The 20819-nt window shown below is 41.8% G+C and overlaps 1 protein-coding gene across 1 annotated transcript; it reads right to left on the reverse strand.

The window, feature by feature from the left end:
* Positions 1-7431: 7431 nt before the first annotated feature.
* On the reverse strand, positions 7432-20261 carry pafah1b1b (platelet-activating factor acetylhydrolase 1b, regulatory subunit 1b). The gene is made up of 11 exons (XM_083564495.1): positions 20066-20261; positions 15865-16087; positions 13736-13820; positions 13565-13639; positions 13207-13413; positions 11044-11212; positions 10549-10651; positions 9848-10076; positions 9655-9756; positions 9351-9507; positions 7432-7887 (listed from the first exon to the last, which is right to left on the reverse strand). The coding sequence occupies exons 2-11, from the start codon at positions 15894-15896 to the stop codon at positions 7814-7816; spliced, it is 1233 nt and encodes a 410-aa protein (XP_083420621.1). The 5' UTR covers positions 15897-16087; positions 20066-20261; the 3' UTR covers positions 7432-7813.
* Positions 20262-20819: the final 558 nt, after the last annotated feature.

Genomic DNA, 20819 nt, shown 5'->3' on the forward strand with positions numbered 1-20819 from the left:
GAATGGATAGATAGATAGATAGATAGATAGATAGATAGATAGATAGATAGATAGATAGATAGATAGATAGATAGATAGATGTTGGATGGATGGATGGATGGATGGATAAAAGATTGGATTGATGGAAGAATGGATGGATATGGATGACAAGGATGACAATGAGGATCAGAAGTGAGAACGAGAGAAGGAAGGAAGTAAGGGATGAATGGATAGATAGATAGATAGATAGATAGATAGATAGATAGATAGATAGATAGATAGATAGATAGATAGATAGATAGATAGATAGATAGATAGATAGATAGAGGTTGGATGGATGGATGGATGGATAGATGAATGGATGGGTGGATGGATAAATAGATAAAAGATTGGATTGATGGAAGAATGGATGGATAAATGTTTGGATGAATAAATGGATGGATGGATTGATGGATGGATGAATGCATGGATGAATGGATGGATGGATGGATGGATGGATGGATGGATAGATAAATGTTTGGATGAATAAATGGATGGATGGATGGATGGATGGATGATAGATAGATAGAAGACCCTTGCACTCCAATAATACGTTTATGTGCAGCTTCTGCACCTGACGCACAGCATGAGGACTCGACATCTTTGATGGACCCTTGTGAGGTCTTTTCCGAGTGGAACCCATCTTGGAAAACCTCTGTAAGACCCTGAACTGTACTGTAACTAAGTTAAGGGTGATACTGATCTTCTTACAGCCTCGGCATCTGTGTGGGGAGCATTTTTAAATCCTCAGAGACTCTTTACCATGAGGTGCATGTAGAACATTCAGTGGTCAGTATGAAAGAATTGGACACAAAGTACCAAATTTTAACTTCTAATCCAAGATACACAAATGTCTATGGTCGTGTCAAGCAGACGAAAACATGAACACGATGAATAGGACGTGTCGTCTGCACGTTTACACGACGTACAGCTGTTATCACTGAGGGTGTACTTACTTTTGTTGCCAGTTATCTAGATTATAAGGATTGTATGTTGAGTTATTTTTTGAGGACTGCAGATCATTTTCCCTGTACTTGTACTATTCACAATGACATTCGAAATTCCATTCGAAATCTATTTTCCATGAACGTCCGGATTCTAAAAATCCAGTCTCCGTGTTTTACGGACGATCTTCCAAGTCGCACCTCATTTGCATATAATTTAAAGACCTCGGGCCGAGGCAGCCAATCAGCGCGCAGAACAACACGGCGTGGTCTTCGTCCACATGGGCGCCCGCTGGGCTGCAGCGCGCCTTATTTGCATGACGAGCGCGTGACCCGGCCTTGCACGTCAATCACGCCGAGTCACGCGCCTGCCTGACACGCCCAGGACCACGTGATCTGAGTGGGTGGTGGCTTCGTATTTTGCACGGTGGCGTCGTCGGAAACAGGATACGGTACCGTCAAATAAAAGAAACATGGCAGATTAGTGAAATATATATAAACACACACACACACACACACACTAGACTACTACTACCACCATCAGCACTACTACTTCTAATAATAATAGTGCATGCTCCTGTTGTATCCGTTTCAGGTTCCTTAGGGTTCTCCGGTTTCCTCCGACCTCCCATTGGATGAAACTTCTACAAAAACTTACCCCTAGGTGTGTGTGTTCATGGTGTGTGATAACACCCAGGCATATTCTCACTACAATTTGGGACATGAACGCTACAAGAGCATCAGTGAGGTCAGGATGCTGAAGGTGATTTAGAAGGTCTGGGGCTCCCTTTGGTGTTCCAGTTCACCCAAGTGATATTGAGGAGGTCAAGGCATAACTCAGGAGTGCAGGACACTCGGGTTCTTCCATATCAAGCATAACACACCTTATCTTCATGGAGCTGGCTTTGTGTACAGGAGCATGGTTTTGGTTTGCTGGGTTCCAGCATGATAATCAGTTGACATTGAAACCTCCTAGAATTCTTCAGAAGTAACAATTCAACCGATTCCTCATACAATCTGGATTATTCCAGATGATTACTCCACACACCAGGAGCATTGGAGTAAAATGTGCTCCACTCAAATTTAAGGAACCTGTGTGAGGGATCTTATTGTGCAGCAGCAGTGCAGGACATTTCACATCATCACTCCAGCCATCTGTATGAATGAGCGTCGGCATGGTAACGGACCGGCGGAGAGGAAAACCCTGGTCGACCAGGAAACAGTCAACGAGGCTCCTCCAATCAGCACGCCGCCCTGGAAGTGCGTCATTTGTGTGAAAACACTGATGCCCACACACACACACACACACACACACACATGCTGCAACGGCAGACATAAGGCACAAGTGTCAGGAGTGCGATCACAGACTCTCGACTCGTTCAGACCAAAAATAAAAACACTCACGGATTCTAAAAATAGACTTTGCAGCATTTCTTATATTTACAGTGCGATCGCACACGACGAGAACTTCGCTGGTTCCTTCTTCGAAACACCTTTGGAAAGAGGAGACGCATAAAAAAAGGGTGTATTTGCATCCTGATGTGTATGCGAGAAAAAACATTTCACCAGACTCGTGTAAAAACCCATGCAAGTAAACTGAGAATTCACTGCATACGTACGACCAATCAATCGCCTCGTAATCTCGTATCGACCAATCAGAAGTAGGCGTGTGATCTCGTTATCTGACCGGATTTCATGCGATTCCGTCTGGACTGTGGCTCGTTGGAACTGACTTCTCATGGAGATTACGGACCTTTAAAGAAGTAGATGCCTGCAAACATCTCGAACCATCTCGAGCTGTACAGTAGAAGCACCATTTGGATTCCACTTGATGTACAGTTTGAACATTGGACCTCTTTTGAGTGTTTAAAGGCTCTGGCGTCTTCTTCTTCTTTCGGCTTCTCCCATTAGGGGGCGCCACAGCGGGGCATCCGTCTCCAACTGCATGTATTCCTTAATCACATCCATAAACCTCCTCCTTGGTCTTCTTTTTTTCCCTTCTTCCTGGTGGCTCCAGGTTCCTGGTTGGATTTATGATGAGCTCAAATGTTGATTTTATGGGTTCCCCTTTTGAGTCTGGTTCCTCTCAAGGTTTCTTCCTCATAACATCTAAGGAGCCCCAGGCTGCTCATCAGGGATAAACAAATGTTCTGTAAAGCTGCTTTGAGACAATGTCTGTCGTGAAAAGCGCAATAGAAATAAACTCGACTTCGCAGTGACCTGCTCAGTCATCACACCTAAATCCCAGTGAACTGCTCTGGGATGAACTGAACTTCAATCCCAAGAAAGAAATCTCCAACCAGTGAAGAACATCTCTAACACGTTTTACAAGAGACACATGGTGGTGTGTGTTTGTGGATCTGTGATGCTTAGTGATAAGTAACAGCTAAAAAAAAAAAACAAGTCAACCTCCTTGCTTTAAAGTGACACTCCAGTGATTTGAGTGTTGATTGTTCTTTTCTCGATTCCTTCTCCTGCATGGATGAAGCACATCATGATTATCAGCAGAGCGAGCAGAGATTTTTAATTGATGATCATCATTTGATTTCTTTTTCTAAAGTTTTACGTCATATAAAAACCATTCTTGCTGATTGCTGCTATAATGTGGAAAAAAAAGGCCCCTACCTTCAGGATGACATAATCGAGTTTTGGTTTTATTTAGTATGCTCTAGTTTATTTTCAAAGGCTAGCGCGCCCTCTTGTGGTGAGTTTAGGAACTACAGGGTGATCTGGCGCTATGCTCAGTGTATTTTTTTCCCGAAACCCTGACAAACGGAGTCTAATGTAAACGGATCATTTACAAATCCTTTGAATTTAATATTTCAACTTAAAGCAAATCAATGACCGAAGAGGATTTATGTCATGAATGTAAAATAACTTATAATACACTAAATCTTCGCATACAACTGAGCAGCTATGAGGTTAGGGGTCTTGCTCAGGGGCTCACAAGTGGCAGCTTCCTGAGGCTGGGATTTGAACTTATAACCTTCAGATCTGAAATCCAATGCCTTAACCACTAAGCTACCACATCTCACATGGTATGAATAAAGTTATCTATCTGGCTGTCTGGCCATCCGTCTGTCTGTCTGTCTGTCTGTCTGTCTGTCTGTCTGTCTGTCTGTCTGTCTGTCTGTCCGCTGTCTGTTTATCTATCTATTTATCTATCTGTCTGTCTGTCTGTCTGTCTGTCTGTCTGTCTGTCTGTCTCTATCTATCTATCTATCTATCTATCTATCTATCTATCTATCTATCTGTCTGTCTGTCTGTCTGTCTGTCTGTCTGTCTGTCTGTCTGTCTGTCTGTCTGTCTGTCTATCTGTCCGCTGTCTGTCTATCTGTCTGTCTGTCTGTCTGTCTGTCTGTCTGTCTGTCTGTTCTGTGGCAGGATTGATTCTGTGGCTGATATTTCCGAAACCACTTCCTGCATGTGATGTAGTGCAGTAGTGTAGTGAAAGAGGAAGTCTGTCCATTCGGTCACAGTCTGGCGCACAGCTGTATGATGTAATGCCTGATCTTCTGACAGAAACCTGCCACTAGTGGGGGCACCGTGGAGATTTGAGCAGAACAGTTCTCTCATGTCCTCATCACATCACACATCAGTGCAGAATTCTTTCATAACCAGTCATAACATTCAAGAACTTCGGATTTTATATAGTGATTATTACTTCTTCACACTTTTACCACAACATTGAAGGCACACAGTTAAACAGGACGTCTTCGGATACAGTAGCATGAAATATTCGCTTCAATTGAACTAGGAGATCCAAACCTGTTCCAGCATGACAATGCTCCTGTGCATAACACCAGCTCCATGAACATCTGCTGTACATGTGTTGGAGTGGAAGATCTTCTGCTATAAAGCTCCAAACCCTATTGAACTCCTTGAGATGAATGTGAACCCTGACTGGCCTTCACACCTTCTCACCTACATCAGCACCTGACTTTTACTAACATCCTTGTGGCTGAATGAAGCTCATACAAATCTCCACAAGCACAATCCAACATCTAGAGGAAGATCTTTGCAGAAGAGCAAGGCCCTTAACCCTCAACTGCTCAGTAGTAAGAAACTCTGGATAAGGGCGTTTCCCAAATGGCATAAATGAACTTTTCGATGCATGTGATGTGCATTCGGTTGTTTCCAGAAGCATCATTGTTTTTGCTTACAGGAAGAAGGTTACAGGTGAAATCCACCTGAGCTTCAGTTGAGCGGAAAGCTTCCTGTTTCTGCTCGCACAGATCACAGACTATAGTTGTGCATAGTTTAGATGAAGTCAGCCAAAACAGCACATTAGTGAGAAGGTCTAAGGTTCCGTCTTTGTTCCAGTCCATCTCACAGATTTTAGGTGGGGTTGAGGAGATCAGGGTTCTGTGCAGGACACATTTGAGATCTTCCATATAACATATCTTCATGATTCTGTCTTTGTGCATAGTCGAATTGTCATGCTGAAACAAATTTGTGTGGATTGCTGCCCATTCAGCTACATGGAGGTGAGTTCAGGTACTAAAGGTCTGAGGTGCAGTGTTCCAGTTCTTCTCACAGGTGTTCAATGGGATTGAGAAGGTCTGAGTTTTTTTGTGCAGGACACTTAAGTTCCTCCAGTCACACTATATATTTATGGAGCTGGCTGGGGAACACCCACCAAAAGCTACAGTTTTGGAGATGCTCAGACCGAGACGTCTAGTCATCGTCAAACTCAAATCCTTCCGCTTGCCCATTTTTTCTGCTTCTAACACGTCAACTTCGAGGAAAAATGTTCACTTGCTGCCTAATAAATAAGTCCACCCACTAACAGGTGCCATGATGAAGAGATCATCAGTGTTCTTCACATCAGTGTTCTAAAGTCAATGTCTGATCAGTGTGCAGATTGTCAAAAAGAGACACACAAACCAGTACTGCTTTATATTTACAGTTTTTATTACTCTTATGTTTGCAAACAATGACATCCAGCTATATTGGTACACAACTTATATTCTTGTCAGTGTATATGTGTGTAAGTGTGTGAACAGTGAGATCACCAAAAAAAAAAAACCCAAAAGAAAAAAAACAATGGTCTTTACGTCAAGGGGGCTTCAGTATATTAACAAGGCATAGAGAGAGCAAACGACTGGATTCCGAGCGAACTGAATGCACAAACCTACTGCACATACAGCGAAGCTCTACGAGCCTTTCACATGTCCACTGATACTACATACACGGCTTTGGAATAGCAGAGGTCCGGCCTGTACAACCGCCTGCACCTCGTACAGAACTCCTAAAAGAGGCTAAAAAAGGTCCACCCTACCGCTATCTATCAAAACGCACAGGGGTTTGTTTGTTTACACGTCTGCATATTTGTCCGTCTAGAGACGGTGCAGTCTATTCTTATTGCACTTGTTCTAGCTAGGAGGCGTCTTTATGGTTACCACACACAGCCAGACTCGACAGGTCCATCCGAAAGAATTAAGTGTACATGACAATGGATAAAAAAAGAGAAAAAAAAAAAAAAGTCACTAGCCTCCCTAATTTACGACAGGCCTGGCTAGAGCGCTCGTCCTGCACAATGACGCGAAGCGGTACCACTGAGATGCGAACTGAAAAGCTTCCTTCAGTGGCAGCTGAGCCACACACACACACACACACACACGTATAGAAGCTGCAGAATGAACTCAAAGCTGTGACCATGCAAGACGTGGCCTCCTTGGTGTGTATTGGTGGTGGAACAAAAACCTGTTTTACTAATAAAGCAATATATGGAAGATGATTAAGCTGATATACAGACTGAATGTCCAAAAGCTTCTGGTGATACATGGCTGCGTTTAAACATTTCGGTGTCCCTTGGAATAATTCCATACACATAAGCAACCATTATATATATATATATTTTTTTTTTTTATCAACTTCCCAAGTGGAGCGCGAAATGAAATGGAGATGACAAGATGTTTCGCATATGCAGGACCAAGTATCTGCTTTGCGCGCGCACGCGCACACACACACACACACACACACACACCGTATTCCTCCTTTAAGAAGTGCACTTATAAGTAAGTCAGGGCTTTACAGATGATTTTTCCACCTTCTCTGATTTGTCTTTCCCGTCCCCAAGATGTCTTTTATTATGTACAAAATCATATAATGGGGTCAAGTCAAAATCCTAACATACAAGGAATTTTTCCTTTTTTCCCCCTGAAGCACACATTCAAGATCCATTGAATTCAGTGGGATTTTCAAATGTCCCAACTCTAGAACGATGACTGTACAGCGTTTAGCACCTAAAATACAACAATAGAAGTCCTGGAAGAGGACAAACATTCAGTCAGATTTTAATTTGGTTTAGTGACAGAACTAAAAAAAAAAAAAAAAAAAAAAAAAAAAAAAAAAAAAAAAAAACAGCTGCTTGTCCTCTTCTCTCTCTTGTCCCTTTCTCTCTCTTTGAAGTATCAGCGGATCATGAAAGGAAAGAAAAAGCGAGCCTGGTTTTCAGTGCCCTGCGTTTTTTTGTTTTGTTTTTTTTGTTTTTTATTCCCCACAAAAGGTTTTTTGTAATGCGATGCTTGATGTTCCTAAACCCTTTAAGATGATGGTAAGCAAATAATAATAATTACAGTATACAAGTTTGGGATTCACCATGCAAGAATACTTTTTTTTTTTCTTAACTTATTTTTCTCTCCCTGTGAGGGTGTCTTATGTAACATTTAATAAGCTGAAACTACATCCAGAATAGTTTACATAAAAGGACAATAGTTATTAGAAGAGTGCTGGATGGGGTGGTAGCCATGGTGATGAAGTGCATCCCCGAAGGACGAGTGTTGTGGTAGGGAGGAGTGGGGGGTACACAGGAGGGGCGGGGTCAGGGGTCGGGGGGCGAAGGGAGATCAGCGGCATTCCCACACTTTAACTATTTGATCTACGCTTCCAGTCACCATGTAGGGGGAGGTCTTGTGGAAATCTGCAGACACAAACGAAAGAGTAATAGATGAAAAAAAAAAAGGATAAGCAAAAGCATCTTGAACATTTATGACATTTTCAAGATCAAATCTTTCCAAGATAAAAATATTTTCTTTCTCTGTCTGTCACAAGTCCATTTCATTCATGTCCTGAAATCAAAACATCCCTATAAATCACATAAGAGTGAGGAGTTGAGGATGTAAGAACACTCCACCCTCATGACAGCTGTTAATGGAATTCTCGGTCTAATGATATTGATTTGCCTCGGCGCAGAGTCATGGATCAATACCGAAGCACGCTAGCTGGCAACGCCTTTTCAGTCACAAATGAGACAAAAATGAAAAAAAAAAAATGTGGACAATCTTATTTTCCTAATGTACTAATGAAGCAAAAATGAGGCCTGGCATGTGTCTGACCAGAACACTTTCAAGATTGCGTCCATCTAAATATCCTGCGGCTTTGAGTGGGGAAAACAAAGGGGTGTGGCCAGACGTCGTGTACACATTACATCATTGAAGAAGAGGAAGAAAAAAGTCAGCGGTGCTTATTACGAATCGACAGCATTCAAAAGACAAATCATTATTTCTGCAAGTGCTGCTTCAGTTTTCCTACACATTTTTCATTTCAAAATTTTCCAAATATTTAAAACTCTAAAACATGTATTACATTGCGATCTCTGATGTATTAAAGAATCAGAATCTCTGATGTTCTCCATGCGTTTAGTCGCACAGTTTGGGGCGCTGTACTGTCATGGCAACAGCTACCTCACAAATCAACAACAAAACGCAGCTGTGCAGATCCGGTCTACCGCCGATCTTTTGGAAGCGCTGAAAGTCTGCTCCTAACACCCACACTGAGGCGGCGTTTTTCAGTCTCTGAAAACTTAGGTTTTTGCGTCACAGTGCGGACTGTGAAAGCAAAGGTTTTTGAAATTGATCACGTTTCTAAGAGCTGGTTTTCAGATTTATCTAGATTAATGTAGTGTATCTGGATTCGCCTTTGTTTCAAAATTTTTTATTATCTTTTAGAAAACTAAATAAAGCAATAGTATGGGGACAAATATTTCAATAAACAGTGGTGGTTTTTTTTAAGCATATTAATCCAGACCTGGAAATCCCTCAAATCATATTCCATTCTTTTACATACTTTCCCAAAGTGCGTAGGAACCCTGTTGCATTTTCGTGCTCTGCTTTGAAGTCAGACACCAGACTATTAAGGTTTATATGGGAGACGTGACAAAAATACTGTATTGCAGCAGAGACTATGCTTTGGAACGACACTGAAATCCTGATGTAGGAGCAGGATGATCCGCTGTGGTGACCCCTAATGGGAGCAGCTGATAGAAGAAGAATAATAGTTAACTTCCCCAAGCATGGTACACTATCTTATTGAAACCATGGTTTATCTCCCTGTCTGTTCCGAAGTCAATATCACACAGCATACAGACTGCTAAGTGAATCTCACCCATAGAGGTAACGAAGTGTTCGTGGGCACTCAAGGTCTTCATGCAGCGCTTGTTCTTATAGTCCCAAGTGCGCAGGGTCTTGTCATCGGCACAGCTTACAATGAACCTCCCACCTGGGTGGAACAGCACACCACGCACCCAGTTGTCATGGCCCACCTTGGAGAAAGAAAGCAGGGTATGTAGAAATCAGTATATTCTACAAATAATGTTAAGTTTACAGTCAGTAAGAAGTTTCACGTTTCTTCATGCTGTGTTGTAAATAGTAATATTTTGGGTTGAACCAAAGCACCAAGGTTAACTCACCAGTGTCATAAGGCACATGCCAGTACTGACATCCCACATCTTAATGGTTTTGTCTCGAGACCCAGACAGCAAGAAGGGTCCGGGCTTACCGCTCTTCTTGTTCTGTGGTGGAAAAAATGTGAAAAAAATATTTATGGCTATAATACACTCTGCAGAGCCAGTAACATACGATGAAACACACACACACACACACCTCAGAGCCAGTGGCCTCCAGTATAGTAGAATGGGCACTCTCTGGAGCCCAGGAGATACACTCCACGACATGCTCATGCTCCCGCAGCTCAGCTTTGCACTCCTTGGTGGCAGTGACCCACACTCGAACCGTCTGGTCGTTTGAGCAGCTGGCCAACAGCGTGCCGTCCTGGTTGGGTCGCACCATCCTCACCCATTCCCGATGGCCCGTAAACGTCTTCACGCAGTAACTACGTGCAGAGGGGACATTTCTAGGTTACACTCTAATGAAAATATATTCAGCTCCATATTATTATTGTTTGCTAAGTGCTGCTTATGCAATATTAACACTGGTGCATTTTCCCTCTTTAATGTATTAAGTGTGTATTAGAAATCTGGAACCAGACTGATGGGGGTTTTCTCAATCGAATTCTAATCAAACTCAAAGAACATAACTACAAAAGGTTTTAGACCTGATTGCTGTATATTCATAATTATTTCTATAAATCCTCTTTGCATTAAAGACAGACATCTTAATTCATTGTGTAATATAGTCCAGAGACTGAAAATGTAATACAGGACATTTAAATAGCATACTAATTATAAAGTGACATTCAGTAAAATCATAAACAACATGATCTATTTCTAGGCTATAATATTCACACACAGTGAAGAGTCAGCTCCGTCACCCGTCTAATCAGATAACCCGCCTTCTCTACTCACCCAGTTGCCACCTCCCACATCTTAATGGTTTTATCCCTTGATGCAGAAACAATATGATCACCGTTGGGCATGATGGCTACTGATGACACATTATGGTCGTGTCCTAGGAAAAGTGAACACAACATTACAGCTTGCACATGACTCCTGAGCAGGCAATACTATAAGTGTAATAAACCCGTTAACGCTGATCACCGGTTTAATTTCGTCTTTGACGGATTATCAATCAGTATGAATGCAATATTTAAAGCTGCAAGGTGATTAAAGCAATGATCAGCTAGGAGCCATCTGAGGGGGAAAAAACGAGGTTCAAGTTCATCTACACGGAAGGAGCCTGATTAATTATTGAAAGGCATAAACAATGAAATGCACCAAGGAACCGAACCGAAGCGCCGCTCTGGTGGTAGATGCTGAAAATGATCCTAATGCTGTAAATAATTGTATTTTTTTTTTTTTTTGCACATCCTTGTGGACCATTTATTTGCCTGGTTTGCTCACCGTGCATGGTCCTGATGCACTCAAAGCCCTGGAAGTCCCAGAGTTTGATGGTCATGTCTGCTGAGCAAGAGGCCAGCAACTTTCCAGCGTGGTCAAAGGAAATGTCCTGCACCGAGTCTGTATGACCCTTCAGAGTTCTCTCGAAGTCTCCTGCTTCATAGTCCCACACCTAAACATACAGATAAAGGCATTTTTTTCAGAGTAATCTAGAGCTGCTGCTGTCGAGTATTTGATTAATCGATTATTCCGTGGATTACCCGAGTAATCGGATAAGAATACTTTTTCTTGATTATAGATCAATACTAAACAAGAGAGAGGAAAAAAAGACGGGTCTCTTAAAATGAAGTCATTTGTTTCCTTTTTAGAAAAACTTAAATTTTTATTGCGGAAAGAGCTTTCAAAAACATGCTCCACTACCTGCTCTAGTGGAGGGACTTTTTGAACCCACTGTTTATAAATAAAAAATAAAAAAAATCGATTCCAGATTACGCACTGTATGGTGTTTTCCTCATGTTTTCGTTTGTCATCTCAAACTTTGGAGTCTTTTTTAATCTTTTCCGTGCCGTTTTCTTCCCGTTCCGCCATTTTTCATTCTGCAGCATCTTCTATGTTCTACGGTCCGGTGCGCTCCAGAGTCTAGCGGGCGGTGCGTCAGTAGTAATGGTCCATGGGAAACACAATGCTCTATGTATAGTTAAATGGACTAAACGAAGCATCGAGGCAAATCATTTGCTTTAATTAATTTTTGTAAGCGAATTACTCGAGTAATCGTTACAGCCCTACAGTAATCTGCCCACTCATCTCCATCCTCTGTCTTCTCCAGTACATCACCATTTGAAGGCCTTGTTTATGCACATGATCCTGTCAGTCATAAAATATTCACATGCAGATGGATTAACCTCTTGTTTGCTTGGGCTGGGCTTATAGTTTAACAAAGCGGTGCAAGTTAAATATTTTAAAAAATTATGGCAGACTGTATTAAACATGCTCCTAAAGCACCAGTGGCCAGCTGAGGATTGTTCCACATGATCAGCCTAAATATCCATGAAGTATCCAAAAAGTCTGCATCAATGGTGCAAACCACAGTTTGCACACGGTTCCACATTTAAGCGTCCATCACCTTAACAATGATGTAATAACTGTAATGTCACTGGAATAAGTGGACATTCTGTGTCACCCAGATAAAGATGGGTTCCATTTAGAGTCTGGTTCCTCTCGAGGTTTCTTCCTTATATCTCGGGGAATTTTCCACCGTCACATTCGCCAATGGTTTACTTATTAGGGAGCTGATAAACTTATAAGGAACAAACTTATAGGCATTAACTTATACATTTCAACTTTGTAACCTCTGCTGCTTTGGGACAATGTCTATTGTTAAATGCCCTCTACAAATAAAAAAATAATTATTGATCAGGAACACGATCAGAAAATTATCAGAGACTTTCACTAGAGCCTTGTAGCATTTCTATTGTCTTAATTGCTACGTTTCTGGTCATTGAGGATGAAGATACCAGACATTGCGGCTATTAATTATAAATCCATGTTGTCCACACAGAACTGCATGTCGACCGTGTGCATTTCCTCTCCTCCTGTCCACCACTGGGACCAAAAACTCCTATTGTAATAGACTCCAGACTATCCATTGAAATCATCTGAGCATCCCACAGACCAGATTGGATTAGCCTCTGAAAATGCCCCCACACTAAAGCCTGAGGTGTCAGAGTTACATCTCCAGAATAGTATACTATTTCCCTATAGCATCATGACCCAATCAGCTTGTAAAAGCTCGACAGATTCCAGCGGCAAAGCGTTAAAAAGGTCAGGTGGTCGATTCGGTAGAGGGCTGCTTCCTGTGAAATGTCAGTGGCTTCTAATAGACCAGGCAGGAAGGTGAAAAAGCCTCTGATCAAAATGGAGAGCTGTGTGGAAGGTGCATGTGATGCCCAGACAACTGCTTGCTGTGCTGTTGCTCTGGGTAACTGGTGCATCGTGAGCGTCTCTATAGAGACAGCCAGTGCCAGTGAGTCAGCATAAAACACAGAGCACAGAACACAGAGTTTTTCGGACAAAAAAAAAATGGCAACATCACAGCACAACATAAACACTTCCTACTCCCCCAGAAGAGCCCTATACTTATAGCTCTCAAGATTTTTTGCAACAGACCTTAATTGTGGCGTCTTCTGAGGCAGAAACCATGACGCTGAAGACAGGGTGAAAGATAACACGTGTAACGGGACTCCTGTGCCCGCTGAGCGCGTACTTCTCCGGGGGTCGCGGGATCCACTCTTTGGGGTCCCTCTTCTGCCCCATGGGCCCTCCTAAAGTGATCTCCTCTTTTGCTTCGTTAAGCTTTGACTCCAGCTCCATCACCTTATTAAATGATAAAATCAGTTAAAAAAGAAGTCTGTAGATTAATATAAATACACACACAAACACACACACACACACGTCTAACACATATGAGCCTACATTTACAACACATACTGAACAAACTAGACAAACCTGATGCAGGTGTACTGACCTTCTTTTGTAATCTGATGACTGAGGTCCATTTCTTTTCCAAAAGGCCTGCATACTTCTTATCTAATTCTTCATTCTGAAGACCACAAACGCAAACAGGAGGTTGTAATAATTACATTTATTTAGCATGTTTTTTTTCCCTTCTTCTTTGTTTGGGATAAAATAATCTTACCATATCTAACTCTGCTTCCTTCTTAAAAACGGAATACGCTTCTTCGTAGCCATTTGATCGGAGGTAATCTGCTATCGCTCGATTTCTGAAAAGACGAGAATTTCCGCTCAGCTCCTTATACCGACAGTGATATTTGAGATGAGGTAATATGATTGTTTCTGTATATAATACAATATCAGGATACAACTTGCACTGATTTAGACCAAATTACTGATAAGAATAAATTCAATGCCTTTGAGAAAAATTAAAATAACAAAAAAAACTTGACGTGTCATATTACATATAAACAGGCTTAGAGCATGGAAGCGTTCCTCAGCAGATGGACATTGACAACCTTGGTCTTTCGAGTGCTTCGATATTATGTGAATGCACTTTCAACTTCTTGATGTGGTGGTAAATATTTTATAAACTGCGCATGCAGCATGGAGATGTTGGGAGTCGATGCCCAAACCCTCTTTCACACTGGTGTTGGCGAAAGAGGTGTGGCTTTGATGAGACTAAAGGAGTGGATATAAACCAGAAATCATTTTGAATTACATGGTGCATCTATGAAAGAAAAGTAAGGCCAGATATGTGGTTCCTCTCTAAACTGCTACCACAAAGTTGGAAACGCGCAACTGTACATGAAATGTCCCCTTTCTTTTTAAACCTGTGCTAGTACAACAATGCCCCTGTGCACAAAGCCAGCTCCATGAAGATATGCTTTCCAAAGGGTTGGAGTCTCCTGAAAGATCTCCTGCTATACAGCTTCCACCCTACGGAACACCTTTGGGATGAATGTGAACGCTGACTGCACCCCAGGCCTCCTCACCTCCATCAGTACCTGACTTTACTAACACTTTTGTAGCTGGATGAGCGCAAATCTTCACAAACACTCTTTAAAATCTAATACAATGCCTTCCCGTAAGAGTGGAGGGAATTTTAACAGCAAATGGGGATAGATTTGGAATAGGATGTACAAAAGGCAAAGGCAAATCATGTGCTCTGTATCTATGTTTTGTCTCTTAATAGTGAGGCTTGAACCCATTTACTGAGCTACCAGTTTATGCTTTCTGGTTTTTCAGAAAAATGACAAGCTGCTTTCTAAAAAAGAGAGAAATAGGACCACGGCTGGTGAGGGAATGACTGAACTACTTTACTTAAGCTCTAACTGAAATGACATTAGGAGCCAAATTGTCTCAAGGACATTCTACAACATTAAATCACTGTGGTATAAGTGGAATTGAACACTCAAGATCATGCAGTTTTACATAAGTGAGGCATGACAAATGTGTATATTAGAAGAGAAACTCATATATATATATTTTAAATAATTGATGCTCAATCTATAGCCTTTTCATGCAGCTACAAGAGTGAGAGTAAAGTCAGGTACTGATGGAGGTGAGAAGGTTTAATTCAGCATTCACATTCTCCCCTAATGGTGTTCAATAGTGGTCGAGCTCTATAGCAAGAGATCTTCCATGCCAAACCATATCTTCATGGAGCTTTGTGCACAAAGGCATTGTCATACTGGAACAGGTTCGGATCCCATAGATCGAGTGAAGGGAAATGTTCATGCTACTGCATACAAATACGTCCTGTACAATTGTGTGCCTTCAGCTTTGAGATTAGAGTTATGCTGTTGGAAATATTATGGCTGGGAAAATCAAGGCATCCCAATAGTTTTTCTATATGGGGTCTCTGTGTGCACAAGAGACACGTATGAGAAAGACATAAGTACTCATTACATTTTGGTTTTGCCAACTCGAGCATGAAGGCTGAGAAACCGACGGCTCTCGGTTATAGGCGTCCTTTATTAAATAATGAAGCTAACTAGGTCTCTCGTGAAGCTCCCTAAGGTGAAAGCAGACAATGTGCAAGACTGAACAGGATGGACGGAGCACAGGAGTCATATTGGTGCGGTTTATTTTAATGAATCTGAACCAGAACCTTGACGCGACACCATCAATGAATCAGCACCGCATCAATTGCAAAAGGTCACGCACCAAAAAATCTGTCCAAAACATCTCTATGGGCACAGGATTATTAGCAACCAGGATTTGTATCCTGATGCGTGCCAGATTCTCTGCATATTTTCAAGATCTCTGTGAAGCTAAATGTTTCAAGGCTTTTGTTATTTGTGAACTCACAGCTCATCTCGTTGCCTCTGTGACAGCACCATTGTGGCAGGTGTAAAGGGGCGCTGTCTCTGCCCCAGGCAGGGAGGCTGTCGATGATCCTCAGTACGCTCAGCAGCTCCTTGCAGGATGGACGCCTGGCAGGAGGGACGCTCGCTCTCTGCGGCCTGACGTCACTCGCTTTCCTGATCGTTTAACTCACGGAAAATCTTCAACACCGTGTTTTTCCTTTCATCTACACAGACACGGAAAAAGAAACGGAAATCCACACGTCATCTCTACAGATCACATTCAGGCGATTCAAATCATGCAAGAATAATACTTGTTTATTACTAGTTTATTTCTGAGACATCTAATTACAGAACATGCGTTCCACTGTGTCAGGGTGCACAGATCTAGGTCCCCCTCTGCTTTTGTTTCAAAATAAAGAGATGACAAGGTCCCACACCACACCATTATGTTTACGGTTCCCTCGAAAATGATTATAGCGGCATCTCAATGTGACCTCAGAACAGACTACGGCAATGACCAAAGCAGGCAAATCTACAATTATTCCTAAACTTTGGAATTCATGCTGAATGGTACAACGTATAAATGAGATGCACTAACAGCAGGTGCTTTGCAAATCTTCTCACCATCTCATCGCTCATTCATTTGTAAGTTTCGTTACTAGACCACGTGATTGAAAAATTTCAAGCAGGCATGAGATCTGCAGGACATTCCTGCTTTAAAAAAATGCAACGGAATTGCTATCAGATCGCTTGAGGTGGAGGTTAACAACCCCTGGCTTAAAGCTTTACGTATAATCCAGACCCTGAGTTCACCAAAACCAGGGTAACATTGGAATCGGGTGAGGAAATGGTTCAGCTTTGTAAACAGCTAGAACAGCTCAATGGATGTGAAAATATTCAATCTGGCTATTGGTCAAACCCATACAACATACATAAAACACGAGCTACAGACGTCTCATTGGCAAGAGCTATTAATATTGAATCGGATCGCTGTAGTGTACAATAGTCTGACTCATAATTCAAAGGTTGGTCATAAGAGCTGAGCTGTGAAATAGTTTGTGCCAAGGCAAGGATCCCATCTCGGCCACAGGTCACACCGGGACAATATGATATGAGGAAAGCATGAAGCCTAAAAGAATGATGCACAAACATCTATTAAACCATCGAACAAGCAGAGGTCGACCCAGCGATGTTTTATTCTGTTTGACAATGGCGTGTGTGGGCATTAATAAATATCCATCAGCGACTATCAGCGGGGCATCAGGAGCTATAAATCTTTACGGCTGTGAACTTTGCCTGAACGTTAACACATATCAGGTTCAGCTCTTTATCTTGAACGATGTGTGGCTTTAAACTTGCGTAGACCTGCTACGCTGACAAGTCGAAATGCCAATTCATCTATAGATATGAATAGAGAGATAACGCCGATCAAAAACAAAATTGTAGAGTCTGAGAACACACTTATGAAGTGTATAAGAAAAGTATTTTTTTTCCACATTTCTAATCTTTAGGTTGGACTGAAAAAATGACAGACAGGATGAGCATCCATGCAAAAAAAAAGAAAAAACAAGCAATCCAGACCATTTTCCGCACACTGTTTATTTCAGGAGATTTTGCTAAAGCCACTGCATAACCAGTTGTTAGAGATTTTACATGCTATCTATACCAAGAAATAAAATACAAATTCTAATGAACTTTGTGTGAACCAACCAATATCTAAATCAGTCAAAACAATACGTTCCGGTGAACTTCATAATCCGACAGAACCTGTACAATAATTTGCATGCGGCTCTGAGAGCGTAAAGTTATTTTTAACCACAAAAACTCCAACGAGCGGGTAGCATGAGCGGACACGTGGACGAAGAACAGTGCTGGATGGGGCCGACAAAATCTGACCGCAAAAACCTGTAACCAAAAACGGGATCGCGTTAGGCTTGTGATAGGACGGTGTATTCGTCATGACTTTACGGTCGAACGCTTAAATCGTTCAAAAAAAAAAAGATGCTCTCATTTTTCTTTGCCTAAATGGGAAAAAAACCTTCTTTAACACTTTGCTAATAATACTGTCAGTGACCATTGGAAAATGCTTAAACACTCTGTGTTATGTTGATCTTAAAATTATATGAAAAAAATTCTATTTATAGAGTTTTTTCCCCTCGACTGCCACCGCCAACAAGTAGTTCCCGACCATCAATCACAACAATCGCAACAATCACATCTCTTTTTCTCTTTTCTTGAATTTAAAACTGAGGACAAAAAATGCTTTGTCACCTGTTTTACCAGGCTATAGTTTCTCATAAACATTTTTTTAATATAATAAATCATTAGGGAATTAAATAAACCCTGGTGGAAGAGGGAAAAAAAATCAATATTGCACAAAGCAAGAATCGCATTACAGAACAGGGTCAAATGAAGCTTGTGGTTAAAACAACAGCATCCGTAGTCTTCACTTATTAAAGGCAAAATATTTACAGCTACAGACGGAGGAGTAAAAATATTACTTTGACCAATTATATACAGTATGGAAGAGATTTCTTCGATCCAACCACGCATTATATTGTATGCCCTTGAAAATATGATTACACCAGTAAATTGTGTGTGTGTGTGTGTGTGAGAGAGAGAGCGAGCAGAGACAGGCCTATCTATCCAATTTAGACATGGCTTCAAACGGCCAATGCTATGACTTTCTAACAGCTGGAAATCCCTGACGCAGGCAATTTTCTCCTGCGCTAGACTTTCATTCTGACAGACACTGTACTACAAATTGCTCGGGCTGGCACGAGAAGATTAGGACCAGCATCATTGTGCCAGAAGCTCATCATGAAAAGCTGGTGCGGGTTCCTGGGTGGATAAAGTGATGTATGCAAAAGTGGGTAAACATGCTGCGATGAACCAAATGCAATGTTACATTGACCATTAGGGCATTTGGAGGACACCCCTTATCCCTGTAAACATGCTGACGGGTAAAGGGCCGTGCTCAAGGGCTCTGGAAAGAGAAGGAATTAGAACTCACGGCCTTCCGATCAAAGATCTAAAGTCTGAACCTGAATCAGACTTCCAGAAGGATAAACATCAAATTCCAGGCTATAAGAAATGCATTTTAAACACCCTTTGAGTCGAAGAGCTTTGTCGATCAAACCATCTAATACTAATAAAGATATTTAGCAAGTGATGGGACCAGACCCCATGTTGGGGATTGGGTGGATCATTCTTATGGTCAATTATAGAGCTGGGACTGAAAGTGAAAATGTAAACCTGGTAAACCTGTTCTTTCCCCTGAGGACTGATACAAACAAATAAATTGATTGAACTGAAGTACTGTATACGATCTCTCTCTGTATATAAACTGTGACGCCACACGAGCTGATGGAAATATACTGAAGCAGTCTTGAATGTCCATTTCATCCTCAACCTGACACACCATTTTCTCTAAATAGTCATAAATCTGAAAAGCCCTGATTTAGCAAGTCCAACCATCGTTGCTTAGCCAAATAAACAGCTAACGCTAAACCTAATGATTGATCATTCTGAACAATTTTTAATAGTCAACATCCACAGGTTCGGATATATCCATGCATCCATAATTAAAGATGAAAATAACCCTTTAGAAAAAAACGAGCAAAGAACCGCTAACGTTACACGCCCTTCACAGCTAGCATGCTAGCGCCGGGTACCGTGTACAGACCCACCTCAAAAACATCACCACAGACAACACCCAAGCTAACGCTAACGCTAACCGAGGTCCTAAAACGTCCAAGAAGTGAACATTTCCCAGCACACGTCTTTGAACAGTAGTAGTAATGATAATGAAAATATGTAATAGTTTGATAGGCAGGTATTGAGCTAGTCAGTGAGTCAGTCTGAGAGAAAGTGTGTTAGCCAATTAGCCATAACACGAATCAGCAATGTCGCCGGGTGGTTTCCGTGCTTTAAGTGTATTAAAAACATTCAGTAGAAATCTTATTTCGAAAGCAAACGAATCCTTAAACTAAAAGAAGTCCATACGCAAGATTGTATTTTTTAGAAATATTTCTTTGAAACACTGACGCCCTGTTCTTTTTTTTTTTTTTTTCCTCACTCTCTTGCTCCCGCGCCGCCATTTTGAGAAACACACCACTGAAACGGCGCACATTTCTTATTTTGTTTCTCTTTCCAGAACAAAATAATATCCACTGAAACCTCCGATGCCTTCCATTTCTTACCTTAAACGACTCACGGCGACAACGCAAGATCAGCGGAGGTAATAAAAAAAAATGAAGACGAGGCTCCACAATAAAGTCACTTCCGACTCCCCCGCCTCGGTCAGCCCTGTTTCTCCTTCCCCGAGCTCTGCGCCGCATTCGCCTACGGACGACGTGCGCGCGCTCGCCCGCACACGAGTGCGCGCACGCAGGCAGGCCTGCAAATTGCGTAGGGTCCTCGGGGGCGCGCCCTACACGAAAAATGGAAGGAGCCCTGCAGAATTTCATTTTTGAAATTAAAACTTAATTCATTTGCACACGTTTAAACACATCCTCTAACATTGAATACAGACATTTTCACTTATTCACATTTAACTCCAACTGATCATACTGTTAGGTTTAGGGTGACTAAGGGTATAGATGGTGACCAAGAACCCAATAGTCACGCTGACTGAGATCCGGAGATCCTATTTGGAGTTGGGACATAGTTCCAGAAGGACTTCAATTCTTTTCCAATCTGAGCTTTATGGCAGAGTGGCTAGACCTCCCCTCAGTGCAAAACCCATGGAAGCCTGTTTGTTTGCCAACAGGAGGACTTTTAGACAGTGTGGAACAAGATTCTCTGGTGTGATGAAACCAATGACTGTTTGGCATCAATTCTGAGCGTTATGTCTGAACGAAGCACCATTTATCACCTGCACAAAACCATCCCAACACATCATGCTGTGGGGGTGTTTTTCCGCTGCAGTGACTGGGCAACTGGTCAGTGGGAATG

This window comes from Silurus aristotelis, assembly GCF_946808225.1.
Source record: "Silurus aristotelis genome assembly, chromosome: 16".
Taxonomy (NCBI): domain Eukaryota; kingdom Metazoa; phylum Chordata; class Actinopteri; order Siluriformes; family Siluridae; genus Silurus; species Silurus aristotelis.